Source organism: Salvia hispanica, chromosome 2 (genome assembly GCF_029641045.1).
Source record: "Salvia hispanica isolate PSC_SH4W2 chromosome 2, Shi_PSC_v1, whole genome shotgun sequence".
In the NCBI taxonomy this organism is placed as follows: Eukaryota; Viridiplantae; Streptophyta; class Magnoliopsida; order Lamiales; family Lamiaceae; genus Salvia; species Salvia hispanica.
In genome coordinates this window covers 14,678,355-14,694,736 of record NC_142693.1, presented here as the reverse complement: position 1 = coordinate 14,694,736, position 16,382 = coordinate 14,678,355, and the positions used below count along the sequence as shown (strand labels likewise).

The window sequence follows — 16,382 nt, the reverse complement described above, 5'->3', positions numbered from 1 at the left end:
GAATATATGACGAAATCGGTTGTCATGGAAACTTCTTATATAACAACGAGAAAAGGCCCAACCTCCTAATTTCAATTACTACCATTTTCCTATTTTTTGGTTTACAAAAAAAATTGGAAACATCAACTGAATTTCCCGCCGATTTGGAATGTGAACTGAGGGCCCATTAAAATCCAAACGGGTCAAGAGGCCCAGCCTCCTAATTTTGACCCGAACAGATACAGAGCATTTACAAATGTCAAAATCCAAACCCCATCCCTCTTTTCTTCATCTCTCTCTCTCAATCCAACCATTCCACCACATACTCCGGCGGATTAGCGATTACCATCTCTCTGATCCACGCTATGCTCCATCTCTCTCACCATCCAATTCGTGGTGGCGTCGTCTAATTTTTTCCTCGGTTCAATTTCCAAACACAATCACGGCTTCATTTGATTATCTCTTCCAACCGCCAACCATCCACCATCTCCGGAGATCTTCGCCGTCCAGTCTTACGGTGGACGACAAGGGCCGGATTCCTTCCCCGCACGGCGGCCGGGGTGCCTTACCCTCCGAAGGCGGCTCCCCATCCGATCTCCTCTTCCTCGCCGGCGGCGGCCCCTTCTTCTCTTTCGCCGCCTAACTCTGACTTTTTTTTAATTAATTCATTTCTCGTAATTTTTCTTCCATAATCATCCTATCCCCTTTGAGTATAACCGAGAGTGGTTCGTAGATATGGTGTCTGTATTAGAGAGGAAATTGACGATAAAGAGGGTTGCCACCGTGGTTTCTAACTACCAGGAGAATGCGTCTACTGATGACCTCGCATCTATGGCGCAGGGCTGCGGCCGAAATTGCCTCGGAAGCTGCTGCTTGCCTGGTACATTCTCGTCTATCATATGCGGTTTTATGCTTTTAGGGTTTCGGAATTTGATCGTAAGATTTGTTTTATTTTATTTCGGCGATATTATGTAAATTGGCTATGGATTTATTAATTTTCCGGTACAGATGCATGTAATGTAATCGTGAAGATTCCATCTTTGATTTTGTTTTGTTTTTTGAATGCCCCCTTTTCAGCAAGTTTGTTTATCAATCGCATTGGTGGAATAATTCTACCGAGCAAGACAGTGTGATAGATTTGTGTTTGGATAGCAATTCCAGTTATCTTCTTTTCTGAGTATGTTTAACTTCTCAGTTTCGAAGCTGCCTCTCTATGCATTCAGTACGGATGAGGAAGAGCAAGGTCACGACGAAGTTGATGCATCTTGTGATGGCAAATCTCCTGAAAAGTCCTATTTAAACAATTTGTTGCTAGGGCAGTGGGAAAATCGTATGACTCGGGGGCTTTTCAGGTATGATGTTACCTCTTGTGAGACTAAGGTTATTCCTGGAACATATGGCTTTGTGGCACAGCTGAATGAAGGACGTCACCTTAAGAAACGGCCGACAGAGTTTCGGGTTGACAAGGTTCTCCAACCTTTTGACAAGAACAAATTCAACTTTACAAAAGTGGGTCAAGAGGAAGTGCTCTTCAGGTTTGAGCCAAGTGAAGATGGAAAAACTAGTTATTTTCCTTGCTCTCAAATTGATCCCTCGGCCAGTGTCGTTGCAATTAATGTATGCTATTTCACTACCTTTTTAGATTTCTGATCTGATGCCGGCTTGCAATGGCCTTGTGTTTGTTTCTTCTTATAGATCACAACAACTTTTTTCAGGTGAGTCCCATTGAGTACGGACATGTGCTTCTAATTCCCCGGGTCCTTGATTGCTTACCCCAGAAAATTGTTCATGACGGCCTTATGCTTGCTCTTCACTTTGCTAAAGAGGCGTCGAATCCCTTTTTCAGAGTGGGCTATAACAGTTTAGGTGCATTTGCCACCATCAACCATCTTCACTTTCAGGTATAAACTGCTTAGAGTTATCTGGCTCTTAGTTCTTATAGCTATGTTACCGTAACATTGCATCAATGGCAGGCATACTTCTTGTCTGCCCCTTTTCCAATCGAGAAAGCACCAACATGCAAAATAATGAGCAGCAAAGATACTAGGGTGATGGTCTCTAAGCTGCTGAATTATCCTGTCAAAGGACTTGTCTTTGAGGGTGGAAATAAGTTGCGTGATCTATGTGATGCCGTAGCAAGCTCTTGCATCCTTCTCGAAAGTAACAATGTTGCTTTCAATCTACTTATTTCTGATTGTGGAAAGAGAGTATTTCTACTACCTCAGGTGATCTCTTTTCCTGTCCATCCTTTAATTTTTTGGTCTCGACCAATGTATTATGAACACTCCAATATTTATATTGTCAATGATCATAGATTCCTCTGACGTTATCATTTAGTTTTACTCCTAAGGTCCCAATACATTGAAATGCCCAATCATTGGTCTACTCTATCATCAGCTGATGGTCTAGAGAATTGTGATTTGGTTGTCGAATTTGACTAATCAGATTGGTCCTTTTTAGTGTTCATGACCTTCTAGTTACCATCAAATTTCATGCTTAACAATCATACTTAGCGAATTACTACTAGTTTTATCTTCTGACCACTGTTGAAATATTTGACGGAAGCCAAATTAGTGCTGTGCTGTAGCAACTAGCAAGTATGGATCTTTGATCCCTTCTCATCTCACACCCCAGTAATTGTTATGTTCAATTATTGCCTTGGACACCTGGTTTCTTACCTTGCAGCTATATGTTTTACTATTATATGCCTACTATTAAAGTTTATTATCCCTTTCCACGTTGCTTCGTTTTCCATTGGAATTGGGAATAGCACACTATCAGGGAAATGTGGCAAAATATGATTTTTTTTTTTTTTTGGGGGGGGGGGGGGGGTTAGAATTACTGTACATAGGCTATTATAATTGTCAAATGTTCCTGAAAAGGAGATTTATAGTCTCCGTCCGTTATGATGGACTGCAGTGCTATGCTGAGAAACAAGCACGTGGAGAAGTAGAGCAGGAGCTTCTTGATACTCAGGTGAACCCTGCTGTCTGGGAAATAAGTGGACATATGGTGCTCAAGCGGAGAAAGGATTACGATGAAGCTTCTGAACAATATGCATGGAAGCTTCTCTCGGATGTTTCTCTCTCAGATGAGAGATTCCAGGAGGTGGAACAGTACGTCCGTGAGGCTGCTAATTTGCAAGAAGACAGGGACTTTATCAGCACAGAGGAGACTAGTTATGGCTCTGGCACTACACAAGTCTCCCCACATCTCCCTCAAGATTGCCTTGTGCTGCGTTAACTGTTAGCGTTACTTACGCATAGCTCACTATGCAGAAACATGCTCTCATTTCCCTAGAGGTAGTTGGTGTGTGCTTTTCCTCTCTAGATGGTTGGTGGTGTGATGCATACAGTTAGTTGGTGTTTTCAAGCAGGATATTGCTTGAGAGTTGGTATGTGTTACCAAATGCTGGATAAATTATTGAAAGGGATCCATGTGTTTTGTGTATTATAGTATATGGTGAGAATAAATTAAGAGACTACTTTAAGGTTACTGCGTGAAAATATGTGTATTTGGACATATAAGGGTACACATGCAGATTAAGTTGTCAATCCAATCGATAAGAGGTTACTGCATGATATTTTACATGTAGAAAGTGGTAAAGTTCTTTCTAGTATTGAAACTGAATTTTGAGGCATAAAGCGCGGGCATAATTCCATTAATTTTTCTCTTCCAAACATCAATTCAAGTGTATCGGTTTTATTTTTTATTTTTTTAAGTGAACTTCTATATAAAAGAGAAAATTACAAATAATGTAAAGAGGGTTCGAACTCGTCACCTCATACAATAATGTCTAAGTTGCTGATCTTTACCAATCCAAATACACTTATTCAACCACAAAAAAATTAATCTACAACGATATAATAATAATAATAATAATAATAATAATAATAATAATAAAAATTGAAATTAAAAATGGAACTGGACTATATTGATTCCATTAATTAAATGCTAACTCTTTTATTCACATCAGTAATTTCAACAACTCAATTTTTCTCGGGAAAAAAGAAGAAACGAAAAAACTAGCAGTTTAATGAAATTCATAACCCTGAGTTACATTCTTTTTGAATTGCTCGAAACTTACGCGGGTACCGACGGTCAGGGATTTGATCATTTTATGACATTCCGTGAGTGAACATACCACGCCGCACTTGAGGAGCGACAACCGCAACTCATCAACCGAGATATAACTCGTCCTGATCATTTTATGGAATAGAGTTTTTACACGGAGGTAGCGTCAGAGACCCGTCTTGTTGGACACAAAGCGAGCAAGAGGAAGTCGAAAAGAGAGGCTTCGAAAACGCCGGGTAGTACCTCCATAGAGAATTCACAATTTTCCCGCTTGAATGAAAAGGTTGATCAGCGAGGCAATGTTGATGTAACAACTTAATAAAAGTATGTCAACAACCGAAAAGGATCTCCTACTCCAACACTCACAATAAAATAAACTAATATTATAAACATGTAAGTGATGGTGGGATTTTATAACATTATTTTATTATGAGTGTTGGAGTAAGAATAGTGTAGGAGTATTGGAATAGGAGATCCACATTGGTCAACAACTGACAAAGACAAAACACCATCAACATGAAAGAACATACTAAAACAACAATTAAAATGGAGTTCATTATTAAACTGAAAATTGAAAAAAATGAATACTGAATAATTTGTTATGAATGAAGCATAATAGACTATATGCTAACATAAATTCAGATATGTTTGTGGGTTGTGATTGTGTGCGCCCAATGATTTGTGAGCTTCACTCACTTTCCCCAACAATTATTGCTCTTTTCATTTTTCTTTTCTTATCTCTAAATTTACGTTTGTTTTGCTGGAAATTTTGTTTCTACATCGATTAATCCAAGGTTGTGTTGCCGCAGCCGCGCCCCCTTTCTATATTCCATAAATTCTAACGCCAAAATTAAGAATTGATCGTTCCCTCGAATTCTTCGAACTGAGAATTCACAGTGAATTACTCAAGTTTACCCTTTTTCCCCTTCCCTCCCAATTTTGCAGTGATTGAAATAAATGGCTCTTCATAGTGCTGCCGTGAGCTTCTGCTGTGTCTCTTTCAACCCTCAAGCTTCTCTCTTCAGGCACTGCAGCATCAAACCATCAAGATTATCTTCCCCATCGCTTCCAAGATTCAGAATTCAAGGTGAGAATCACTCCCCCTCTCATCAATTTCTAGTGTTATTGTTACATATCCATAGTTATTAGCTACCCTAATAATTTGTGCTTGTTAAGTGGTTGTGGAGAGAAAATGAGGTTAGTTTTGGGGTTTAACAAAGAATCTGAAAGCTAGAAGTTGCATTGTTAAATTGTGTTGGAATGGATTGGACATGATTTTCTTTGCATCAAGAAAGGGAATTGCTTTTTTTTGTTGGTTGATTGGTTTGGTAATTTGCTTAGTCTGATTACTTGTTTCATAGGGAAAGCAGTAGAAAGTGGTAATGGCCCATTTGAAGCAGATGATTCATCTCTTGTGGTTTGCTTCGGGGAAATGCTTATCGATTTTGTGCCAACCACAAGTGGACTTGCTTTGGCTGAAGCACCGGCATTTAAGAAAGCTCCTGGAGGTGCACCTGCTAATGTGGCTGTTGGCATTGCTCGACTTGGCGGTGCATCAGCATTCATAGGGAAGGTATTTGTGATAAGCTTGCTTCATCTTGCCAGAATTGATTAGTCATCATTCGTTATGGTGATTCAGCTTGAGATTAGTAAGAAACGAGGAAGCTGTTGCTTAAAGTGTTTGGAAGAGAACTGATGTGTGATTTGTGCTCAGGTGGGAGAGGATGAATTTGGATACATGCTTGCAAATATTCTTAAGGAGAATAATGTGAATAACGAAGGAATGAGGTTTGATCCCGGTGCTCGAACTGCACTTGCTTTTGTAACTCTCAGGAAAGATGGGGAGCGCGAGTTCATGTTTTATCGCAATCCCAGTGCGGATATGTTGCTCCAGGAGGCCGAACTTGACTTTGAGTTGATAAGAAAGGTAGCAACTCTCTCATTTTCACCAATTCATTGTGCATTAGATATCCAAAACACTTGTCAATTATTTAAGTTAAGTAAAAATTAGTTGAAGATTCAGTATGGTTTTATGATCTTAGACGATCAAATGATCATTGATTATGAACTTCATCCAGGCCAAAATTTTCCACTACGGCTCTATAAGCTTGATTACAGAACCTTGCAAATCTGCCCACATAGCTGCTGCGAAGGCTGCAAAGGAGGCCGGTGTGATCTTGTCGTATGATCCTAATTTGAGGCTTCCATTGTGGCCATCTGCAGATAGTGCCAGAGAAGGCATTCTTAGCATATGGGATACAGCGGATATTATTAAGGTACTCGGTTGTTCCTACTTGTTCCCCGTAGCTCCAATGAGGTCTAACTCTTATGTTATGGATGATGTAAAAACATCAGATCAGCGAGGAGGAGATAAGCTTTCTGACTCAAGGAGAAGACCCGTATGACGATAATGTAGTTCGGAAACTGTACCATGAAAATCTCAAGTTACTCCTGGTAACTGAAGGTCCAGAAGGTTGCCGATACTATACCAAGGTATCCTGTCTTTACAAGTCAAACTGCAGTGCATGGTGTAATTAGTCTCAGTCCAAGAGTGATGAAATCTTTTCATTTGTGTATTTATATATTATCAAGGATCTCTTATTGGTTCGTATAGATAAGGTTGTTTTCGGCTAAGGTTACACTTTATATATGCTGTCTTTGTATTAGTAACATTATGGCTTCAAATGTTTTGGATCTCTTATTGGTTCGTATAGATAGGATCTTATTTTTCTGAACTGGTCTGCAAATTCGATCAAGCACAGTTCTATTTCAACCATTTGTTTCTATATCTCTTAACATGAAAAAGGTTACCTTTAGAAATTAGATAATCTCGGTAAACTACATCAGGTCCTTTTAGTCTTCTGTATCTATCAATCCCTCACAAATGAAAAATCCAGTTAAATACTCCCTCCAACCACGAAAAATAGACCACATTTGCCATTTTTGGTTGTCCACGAAAGACCATGTTTAGAAAAGGAAAGTTTTCAACAACTTCTCTTACTTTTTTCCCTTCTCTCTTACTTTACCAATTCCACAATAAAACCTGTGCCATTCACTACTTCTCTCTTACTTTTTTCGCTTATCTCTTACTTTACCAATTCCACAATAAAACCTGTGTCATTCACAATGTGTCCTATTTTTCGTGGACGGAGGGAGTATTAAATTTTCTGATGCATATTCCAGTATAGGATTATTGAGAAAGCGTGCCGCATATGTTATTTAACAACTGCTTATGCTGCATGATTTTCCATTGCCAGGAGTTTAGTGGAAGGGTGAAGGGTCTGAAAGCGGAAGCTGTTGATACAACAGGTGCTGGGGATGCTTTTGTGGCCGGAATCCTTTCTCAGTTAGCTCTTGACACCTCGTTGCTTCAGGTAATATTATTGCTATCCATTTGTCTTACTCTGCAGAATGTGTCTTCTGTTCGTTCTTATTATGGATTCACTCGTAAACAAAACAAATGATGATTCACTAATTATTTACGTTGAATACAAGAAGTTTCTAGAAAGGTAATTCCAAAAACTCGAGCAAGTCGTATATACAATTATCTGACACAAGTTATATTGGAGCAGCTCTTAATCCAGTCTTGATTTGTTACTGAGAAGCACTATTATTTTGTCGCTTTCTATTGGTTTTTCTGAAACATGTATGCAAATATAACATCCACCACGACCCGTTTACAGAATGAGGATCGACTGAGAGATGCACTGAGATTCGCTAATGCTTGTGGAGCGTTGACCGTGATGGAAAGAGGCGCTATTCCTGCTCTGCCCACCAGAGAGACAGTGCTCAAAGCCCTGCTCAAGCCTGTAGCTTAGAACTCATTTCCAAGGTATCGCTCTTTTCCCGTGTAGAGAGGCTGATTTGATTGTTGTTTTCAGGGATGTTATCTAGGATAGACTTGGTCGTTTCGAGTTTTCTTGCAGACATCTTGTATTGAACACAAATATGACCATGAGCTTGGTCACTAGCTAAAGGTTCAGGCATGATTAAGTTTGAACTGTGCTTCTTTCTCTTATGGAAGCCCGAACGATTTTTATCGAATCATAATATTCTTAGCTCTTGACTTATTTACAGCTCAATATGCAAGATTTTAAATTTGATTCTTCTCGATCTGGGATGGTTTGAACCTATGTGTTAGATAAGAGGTCGCAACGTTTAGTGTTCTTAAATTGACGATTTCGAATTTTATTGTGGCGTATGGCAATTAAATTTGGAAATGATAGGTCCAAGTGAAATGGAGTCGTATTTTGGGTTAAGAAGGTGAAATTGGTGAATCCAGGTTAAGGGGAGATGAGAAAATCCATCTCTTCATCTTTATAAATACTTTTGTGTTTTTTAAGTATGAATTAGTATATTAATTGGGCCAAATAAGAATTGACCGCCAAGTTTTTTACGTCTCCGTCAAAATTTGACAAAAAATGTATCAAATCAATAAGTCAAGGACAAGAAGGTATCAAACTTAGTATTCTAGCTCAAAATCGTAAAACAGACATATGTTTAAGACCAAAATAGATTTTAGTCATTTATATATTTTCTGTAACTTTTGACTATATTCATGAGCAAGAATAGTATGATAGATAATTATTGTTACAAGATTGCATAAATGGGGACATACAAGATGTCAATCTGAAAGATGGGGGCCAAAATGTTCTCTGTTTTCAGAAACATGCATCGAATATGATACTGTTTTCACATATTATTCCTATCATCAATTATGGGAACCACATGGTTGGTTCAATTAAAAATTTGAGTCAAAGTTGGCACATGTTCATATTGTATTTAAAGAAAAATTTATTCTACACTATTATTAATTGAGGGTGCATGTTTCTTGAATCGCTAAAGGATTCCTATCATAATCAATTAACATCATCACTTGACCATATAGGACTCCCTAAAAAAATTAAAATGCACAATGTGATAAAATAAGATATATGAGATAGAGAAATTGAAATATGATAACGACTGGTTTGGGAGGAAAAATTGGATGGCCACATACATTTATAGTAAATCCACCTTCCACCCCTACTATCAAGGATGACCTTATGCTCTCTAACCAAACCACATCATAATATTAACCTAATGCTTTCCACAGTCTAACAATTCGGTTTAAAAACAACTCCAAATTTCTCAAGAAACAAAAAATGGCCGATGATGATCCACAAGATGTAGCTGACCGCGAGCGGCTCTTCAAGCACTTCGATGCCAACGGTGACGGCCAGATCTCGGCCAGCGAGCTCGGCGACGCCCTCAAGACGCTCGGCTGCGTCACCCCCGAAGAAGTCCAGAACATGATGGTCGAAATCGACTCTGATGGCGACGGCTTCATCTCCTACGAAGAGTTCACCACCTTTGCTCGTGCAAATAGGGGACTAGTCAAGGATGTGGCCAAGATATTCTAACTTGTTCATTTTTTTCCTCTCAAATTCATTCACTATTACATTCTTTTCTTTCTTTTTATACATGACTATAATGTTTTGTTTGATATCAAATGCATGCTTGTTTTTATTTTATGTCACACAACAACCATTGCGCGAATAAAGGCGTGCAACGTAACTTACACAGGCAGGCGTGGTACACGTTGTGTCGAGCGTTCTTCAACGTTGCGTAAAATTTTCACACACGCGTTGCACATCCCCTTCTATAAGGCAACACACAGCTCATGTTGTGCGAAAAAAGGGGTTATCAATTGTACCAAATGTATCATTCCAAAAATTATGATACCAAAAAAGTTCAGACAACAATAGGGGCTTTCTATACAAAAGTCAAACTTGTTGTGCCTAACCCTAAGTTTCTCCTTAAAACTGCCTAAAAATAAGAAAAGGTCAATGTTGTGAGGCTGCGGATCACCGGCGATCAAGGCTGTCTTCGTCGTCGAGATCAACTCCGAGCATGGCCAAGGCGAAGTGATTTTTCATTTCACTCTTTGTCCGCAGCAACTCAATGTGAGAATCATTCACACTATTCTTGAGAGTCTTGTTTCTGGTTAAGGCACCGGATTCGTCTCCTTTTAATATCGTGACAATCTCTCCCATCTCCGGCCTCCTCGACTCGTTGTTTATGCAGGCAGCTGCAGCTCGTGCCATCCGTGTGACTTGACTCGTGCTCTTCAGGGTGAGTACGAGCCGTGGATCTAGCAGTTTTTCTACACCTCCTTGCTGCAATAGGGGCTTTGCCTGTCATGAACAAATGGGAACAAATACATCATTTTCATTAAAAACTCGATATTCAAGATTCGAAAATGCTAAAAACGCAGCTTAAAGACATAAACAAAAGTCAAGGCATACCCATTGAACCAGATTCTCTTCTCCCGGCCCTCTGCTGGATTCAATCGGCTTCCTACCAGTGATGAGTTCCAAGAGCACGACGCCAAAGGCGTAAACATCAGTTTTATCCGACACTTTCCCATGCTGGAAGTATTCCGGTGCCAAGTATCTGAACAATGAAACAAACTCCCACCATTAAAATCAAGAAGCATAGGACTAGTAAGCATTTCTTTCACATAAACTACGAAGATTCATACCCAAATGTTCCTTTAACGGTTTTGCAAAGGAATGGCACCGAAGGCGCAGGAGTCCATGTTGCCAAGCCAAAGTCACACAACTGACAAGATCATTTTGGAAAACGTTTAGCACTAGAAAAACAAGTTAAGCAAGAAGAGTTCGCAAACGAGGCTTTTCCCCTTACTTTGGGCGTCTTCCTGGAGGAAACGAGGATGTTTGAGGGCTTTATGTCCCTGTGAACAACACATCTTTCCGTTCCATTGTGCAAGTAGTCGATTGCCTCAGCAATCCCCACTGCGACCTTGTACCTAACCAGCCATGGCAGAGCTGGACAACCCCTCTTCTTCCCTGCAATTTGTAAACAACACATTTCAAATCACTAAACCAGATTGGAAATTTGGAATCAAGACTAATGCTACGAACAAAAACTGAATAATACCGTGCAAGGATCGTTCCAAGCTTCCACCGGAGACGTACTTGTACACCAAAAACAAGCCCATCTCAGCATCTAAACAGAACCCTACCAGTGGAACAATGTGAGGGTTATGCAAAGAGCTAGCAATCATCAATTCCCTGCAAAACGCCTTGGAAGACTCCTTATCGTCCCTCTCCAACCTCTTGATCGCCACAGCACGCCTCATGAATCCCACTCTCCCTCTAAACACACAGCTCAATGCCCCTCTCCCCAACACCCTACCTACTCAACACAAACAATTTCTGATTCAATCATCAAATTCCATTCATATCAACATCAAATTTCAGAAACATTGAAAATGAAGCATCTAATTACCTTTGGAGAAATTTCTGGTGGCAGAGAGGATATCAGAGTAGCTGAACCTAATCAGAGAATGAGCCAGGGGGGAAATTCTCCTCTCCAAAGACTCAATTCTTCTCCATTTCAAATCTTCTGATTTTGAATCAGTCAACACACCACTATCCAAATTCACCATCAAAACTGTGGCAGTATTGCTTCGATTCACAGCCATGGACTCCAGCTCAACCTGAGAGCACAAGCTGAACCTGAAAGAGGAGTGAACCGAGTGCGGCTCCTCCGCCCCGCAGCCGCCGGACTCCGCCAGCAGCCAGGCCTTGTTGTGGTCCAAACCCCGCCCACCCTTCTCCCCATTCTTGCCGGAGCTCCGCCGCTGGCGGCGGGGGATCACACAGCCCAGACCGAAATCCCAGAACATCTTATGCAGCAAAGACTTGAACTTTACCTCGCAATCGTCCAATTCAGAGCTCTCGCAGTCATACAACAACTGATCACCACATAAAGCTTGAGTCTTTACATGAAATTGCGGAGGCTCCGTGGCGTCGATGCAACTATTTCTTGAAAACCCCATTTTTTATCCAAAAGGGATCTCTCAATACGAAAAGAAAAGAGCACAGAAACCCAGAAACGGGAAAGCAAGATAAAGGATGAAAAGATGGGAATCGAGTTTGCTTTAAAGGAGAGGAAATAAGTCAAGAGTGAAAAGGAAGATAGAATTGGGGAAATTGATGCAAATGTGCTTAAACAACCTACTAAAAAAAGGGAGTCTGGTGAATCTCTATACAGAATAATGGGAGAAGGTGAGAGATGGTCCCAATTTCAAAAACCCAAAGCGAAGAATAAATTGCACTACGCAAACCCTTTTTCAGTCAAGAGATTAGATTCTGCAACTACCAAAAATTAGTAGCACAATGTCTGGAGTTGGGAGTTGGAAGAGACAATTAGAATCCATTAATGTAAGAAAAAGAAAAGAATACTGAAAAATGAAGAGAATAAAATAGAGGGAGAGAAGGAGGGGAAGCTTATGGTTAAGTGATTGTTTGATAGAATTATTGACTTCACATTATTTGGGAAGATGCAATTAATACTATTTGGTATAAAAATAATAATTTTTGGAGGTGCAATTTGAGTTTGGTGACCACCCAATTAATTTATTGGAATTATTTCGTGATCGGATCGAAATACTCTCAACAACCGTTCTTGACAGAGGAGATCTGTTCTTCTGCGCCTTCGAATTCATTAATGCTTTGCCCCTAATTATGTGTTTGATACTAATATGATTCTCAAATGGAAATTAATTTAGCCTAAATTAGTAGATTTTTAAATTATAATTAAATGGATGCCTTTTAAAGTGAGAGAAGGATAATGAGATAGAAAGAAATTATTCCTAACCTTTTTTAACACATGATAAAGTAATTCCGCCGTCCCACCATAAAAATTACATTTTATTATTTTAGTCCGTTAAATTCTACTCCCTCTATTCTCTAATCATTGAAGTGGAACTTTTCGTACGGAGTTTAAGAAGAGATATTGAGAGTGTTAAATAAATTATATAAAAAAGTAAGAGATTATGAAAAATGTAGAGAGATTAAAGGAAAACGTGAATAAATTAGAGATAATAAAGTAAGAGAGAGTAAAATAAGAGAGAGAAAAAGGTTACTATATATGGAAATGACTCAACTATGAAGAAACTTTTCGAAATGAAAAAATAACTAAGCTATAAAGAAACTAAGGGAGTAGTAATTTACTTCACTTATATTTTACTATAAAATTAATTTATTATTTTATATTCCACTGATTTTTAAAACTTCTGTTATTTACATATATAAGACGTAAAATTCAATTAGGATATGAAATTGATGTAATAATGCTAAAATTATCATATCAAATTATTTGAATAGAATGCCATAATGATTGCCAAGTGTACATATGATTTTATTAGGTTATCGAATGCGTGTAGTTTATTCTACTGGACCCTATTGCGATTTGGGCTTGACACCGAGGTTTATGGGACCCAATAGCATTACCTCGATTTTATGTAGGTTTATATTTTTTTTTCATCTGTATACAACCTAAACAACAAGTCCTAGTAAGTGGATGATTTGAATATTATAAAACTGTTGAAACACAAACCTAACACAAAACATAATGTTTCAAATCCTAAATATATTATATTGTTAACCTTTAAAATTATCTACATGGGTCCGAAATTTTGATTGTAAAATGTTGCAGAGTGATACTCCAAGCAATTATCCTGCTTTTTGCAAGAGTAAAATCATTATTTGTTTTCTGATTTTGGTCAATTTTTTAGTATTTTTTTAAACTTGATTTAAGTAGGACCGATCCTGATCCACTGGATCTAAATAGCGGATATGGATGAACCAATATATTGATCGATGCAGAGGGGTATAGTTGGAAAATTCTTCAATTTCACCTCTGAAATCGCCATATTCAAATCTAATCTCTCTCTCGAAATTGAGAAGCTTATTTTTTAAATCTCGCAAAAGTAAAAGTCGCATACTTTAATCGGAATTGAGAGGAAGACAAACACCACGCCCTGTTCAGAGTCAGACCATGTTCCTATGCACCGACTCTTCCTCCGACGTTTCTCGATGCTCAAAACAAAAACATGGGACTTCACCACGCTTCGGCACCACGTTCCTCTGCATCGAAAGGAAGACGTTCAACGATTTCACATGTGAATCCATAGGTAAAAGGAAATTGATTCTAAAAAAAAGGATATCTCGTCATCGCCCCACGTCCACCTATTAGACACATGAAACTTATGCGTCTCCGGTTAATGAGACGAGTTATGCGTCTCTCACTCTGCTGGAATTTAAAAATAAACTTCCTAAATTGGGAATCTTATTAGTATAATGACCCGAAGAGAGAAATTTGCCACTCCATTAGCTGATGATGAATGTTTCTGTTAGACCCTTCGGTGGTATCTAGGGTTTCAGATAATCCCTAAATTATCCGATTGATTACGCTCGTTGCTGCAATCAAAAATTGAAATCCATGAGGAACTCAAGGAAAAGATCGCAAGACGAAGATTCGTCCTCTTCATCATCGTCTAAACTCGACCGACACAAAAAACCCCATCACCACCGATATCCCGATTTTAATTTTGGGGACTCCTACAATCAATTCACCCCGCATCTCGATTCCGGCCACCGTGTATTTGGTAAGCGATCTAATTCCGCTCCGTATCATGAAGCACCTTCTGTAGCCCCAAAGCTGAAAATTTTGTGTGAAATTGTCGCTAAAACCCCTGCTACGGCTGTGGAGAGAGTGCTAGAAGAATCTGGTGTTAGGGTTTCTCCGGAAGACGTGGTGAAGGTGCTTAAATTGAGTTACGATTGCCCGGGGTCTGCGGTGAAATTTTTCCGGTGGGCGAGTTTGCAGTTGAATGAAAGGCATAGTGCTCAGGCGTGGGATTTGATTGTTGATTTGTTGGGGAGGAATTGCTTGTTTGAAGCAATGTGGGATGCAATTAAGTCCATGAGGAAAGAATTTTTGCTCTCCATGGCTACTTTTAAGTCTGTATTCGATAATTATGTGGTTTCTGATCGCGTGCAGGATGCTATTACTAGTTTTGAGGTCATGGATCAATACGGCATTCCAAGTGATGTTGCAGCTTTGAACTGCTTGCTATATGCAATCTGCAGTCGTGGAAAGACTCGACTGGCTGAGAAATATTTTCGGATTGTCAAGGAGAGGGTCAGGGTTGATGCTGAAACGTATGCGATACTACTTGAGGGTTGGGAGAGGGAAAGGGAAGTGGGCAGAGCGCGGATTACTTTCTCTGAAATGGTGAGTGATATTGGATGGGATAAGAGGAATGCACGTGCTTATGATTCGTTCCTGTGTACTCTGATTGAGGGTCCGGATGGAATGCGTGAAGCGATGAAGGATTTTAGTGCGATGACTGAAAGGGGGTGTTATCCCGGGATGAAGTTTTTCAAGTTTGCTATTGATGAATCTGTTAGGAAGAGTGATGTCAGATCAGCTAAGGTAGTTTGGGATGCGATTGTGGGGAAGAACATTTGTCTTCCAAATGCAGCGATGTACAAATCGTTGATTTCATTGTTTTGCAGTACAAGGGATTTTGATGCAGCTGAGAAGTTATTAGATGAGATGGTTTATTACCAAGCGTTTCCTGATTCAGAGACCTATGGTGTACTGTTCCATAGCTTGATCGAGCACAAACGGCTCAGAGAGGCCATTCCGGTGTTCAAGGAGATGATTAAAAATGAGTTTGTGCCTATGCATCAAGACTGCTGTGCAGCAGTCAAGACGTACATAGCTTCCGGGGATCCCCATATGGGACTCAAGGTGTGGCGGTGTATGATTGAGAGTTACACTTTTGATTTGGATGAAACTGGCAACTTGTTGGTTGTGGGGCTTCGCGACATGAACCGGCTTCCAGAAGCAGTGAAGTGTGGCGAGGATATGATTGAAAGGGGGATCAAGTTGAACTCGGCCACGCTTACAAAGTTGAAGCAAAGCCTTTCTAAAATAGGGAAAACGTTTGCCTATGAGGAACTATTGTGTAAGTGGAAGAGTTACTAAGTTAAGCAAAGGTACCACAGTTTATGGTATTAACTGACATTTTCATGTGAAATTTTCAGATCTGAAAACTATCATGGTCACAGATATTCTAAATTTTACTTGTGTTCTTGGATTAGTTGGAAAAGATGTGATAGTTTCAAATTTTTGTTTATAGCCATCTAAGAAGTAAGAAAAGCTGTGCTTGTGTATGTGGTTCTGTAATTTTTAAAATTTTTGATATTATTGAAATTAATGCTAAAAATTTGGTGAGTTTAAGCCTTCTCGTGGAAATGAAACTGCAAGATGTTATGGAAATTAGTGAGAGTATTTACTTCAAAGTTATGCATTTGAATGCATGCTTTGGTCTAACTATGGAAGTTGCTAACCATTTTTGTCACTACTAAGTGTTGTGATCATAGTAGCATTTGAATTAGATAATGGCAAAAACACAAGATGTTGTTTTTAATATAATTATACTATATAGATAACAAAATTAGTAAACT

The 16,382-nt window shown here is 39.3% G+C and overlaps 5 protein-coding genes across 5 annotated transcripts; 4 read left to right on the top strand and 1 right to left on the bottom strand.

Annotated features, from left to right (window-relative positions):
• Window positions 1–257: 257 nt before the first annotated feature.
• LOC125201173 (GDP-L-galactose phosphorylase 1-like) lies at window positions 258–3,474 on the top strand. The gene is made up of 5 exons (XM_048099148.2): window positions 258–859; window positions 1,175–1,596; window positions 1,695–1,880; window positions 1,953–2,204; window positions 2,899–3,474. Exons 1-5 carry the CDS (start codon window positions 715–717, stop codon window positions 3,220–3,222), a joined length of 1,329 nt encoding a protein of 442 aa, XP_047955105.1. The 5' UTR covers window positions 258–714; the 3' UTR covers window positions 3,223–3,474.
• Window positions 3,475–4,696: 1,222 nt separating this feature from the next.
• Window positions 4,697–8,123, top strand: LOC125202517 (putative fructokinase-6, chloroplastic). The gene is made up of 7 exons (XM_048100922.2): window positions 4,697–5,140; window positions 5,415–5,626; window positions 5,768–5,980; window positions 6,132–6,329; window positions 6,409–6,546; window positions 7,311–7,427; window positions 7,737–8,123. The coding sequence occupies exons 1-7, from the start codon at window positions 5,011–5,013 to the stop codon at window positions 7,869–7,871; spliced, it is 1,143 nt and encodes a 380-aa protein (XP_047956879.1). The 5' UTR covers window positions 4,697–5,010; the 3' UTR covers window positions 7,872–8,123.
• A 999-nt stretch (window positions 8,124–9,122) lies between these two features.
• Window positions 9,123–9,579, top strand: LOC125202701 (polcalcin Ole e 3-like). Its single transcript, XM_048101148.2, has one exon. The coding sequence runs from the start codon at window positions 9,198–9,200 to the stop codon at window positions 9,453–9,455; it is 258 nt and encodes an 85-aa protein (XP_047957105.1). The 5' UTR covers window positions 9,123–9,197; the 3' UTR covers window positions 9,456–9,579.
• A 139-nt stretch (window positions 9,580–9,718) lies between these two features.
• On the bottom strand, window positions 9,719–12,369 carry LOC125202700 (putative serine/threonine-protein kinase PBL7). Its single transcript, XM_048101146.2, has 6 exons — window positions 11,347–12,369; window positions 10,996–11,253; window positions 10,741–10,904; window positions 10,577–10,656; window positions 10,341–10,488; window positions 9,719–10,229 (listed from the first exon to the last, which is right to left on the bottom strand). Exons 1-6 carry the CDS (start codon window positions 11,897–11,899, stop codon window positions 9,900–9,902), a joined length of 1,533 nt encoding a protein of 510 aa, XP_047957103.1. The 5' UTR covers window positions 11,900–12,369; the 3' UTR covers window positions 9,719–9,899.
• Window positions 12,370–14,196: 1,827 nt separating this feature from the next.
• On the top strand, window positions 14,197–16,155 carry LOC125206893 (pentatricopeptide repeat-containing protein At3g61360-like). The gene has a single exon (XM_048106138.2). The coding sequence runs from the start codon at window positions 14,347–14,349 to the stop codon at window positions 15,898–15,900; it is 1,554 nt and encodes a 517-aa protein (XP_047962095.1). The 5' UTR covers window positions 14,197–14,346; the 3' UTR covers window positions 15,901–16,155.
• Window positions 16,156–16,382: the final 227 nt, after the last annotated feature.

What these genes read in the sequence shown, in the direction of transcription:
- LOC125202701 (XM_048101148.2), top strand. Translation starts at nt 9,198, where the DNA reads ATGGCCGATGATGATCCACAAGATGTAGCTGACCGCGAGCGGCTCTTC.
- LOC125206893 (XM_048106138.2), top strand. Translation starts at nt 14,347, where the DNA reads ATGAGGAACTCAAGGAAAAGATCGCAAGACGAAGATTCGTCCTCTTCA.
- LOC125202700 (XM_048101146.2), bottom strand. Translation starts at nt 11,899, where the DNA reads ATGGGGTTTTCAAGAAATAGTTGCATCGACGCCACGGAGCCTCCGCAA. An exon ending in ACCGTTAAAGGAACATTTGG is followed by an intron (nt 10,489 to 10,576) that starts GTATGAATCTTC and finishes TTCATTGTTCAG; the next exon opens with ATACTTGGCACCGGAATACT. An exon ending in AAGAGAATCTGGTTCAATGG is followed by an intron (nt 10,230 to 10,340) that starts GTATGCCTTGAC and finishes TGTTCATGACAG; the next exon opens with GCAAAGCCCCTATTGCAGCA.
- LOC125202517 (XM_048100922.2), top strand. Translation starts at nt 5,011, where the DNA reads ATGGCTCTTCATAGTGCTGCCGTGAGCTTCTGCTGTGTCTCTTTCAAC. An exon ending in TCCAAGATTCAGAATTCAAG is followed by an intron (nt 5,141 to 5,414) that starts GTGAGAATCACT and finishes CTTGTTTCATAG; the next exon opens with GGAAAGCAGTAGAAAGTGGT. An exon ending in TTGACACCTCGTTGCTTCAG is followed by an intron (nt 7,428 to 7,736) that starts GTAATATTATTG and finishes ACCCGTTTACAG; the next exon opens with AATGAGGATCGACTGAGAGA.
- LOC125201173 (XM_048099148.2), top strand. Translation starts at nt 715, where the DNA reads ATGGTGTCTGTATTAGAGAGGAAATTGACGATAAAGAGGGTTGCCACC. An exon ending in CGGAAGCTGCTGCTTGCCTG is followed by an intron (nt 860 to 1,174) that starts GTACATTCTCGT and finishes TTAACTTCTCAG; the next exon opens with TTTCGAAGCTGCCTCTCTAT. An exon ending in GAGTATTTCTACTACCTCAG is followed by an intron (nt 2,205 to 2,898) that starts GTGATCTCTTTT and finishes GATGGACTGCAG; the next exon opens with TGCTATGCTGAGAAACAAGC.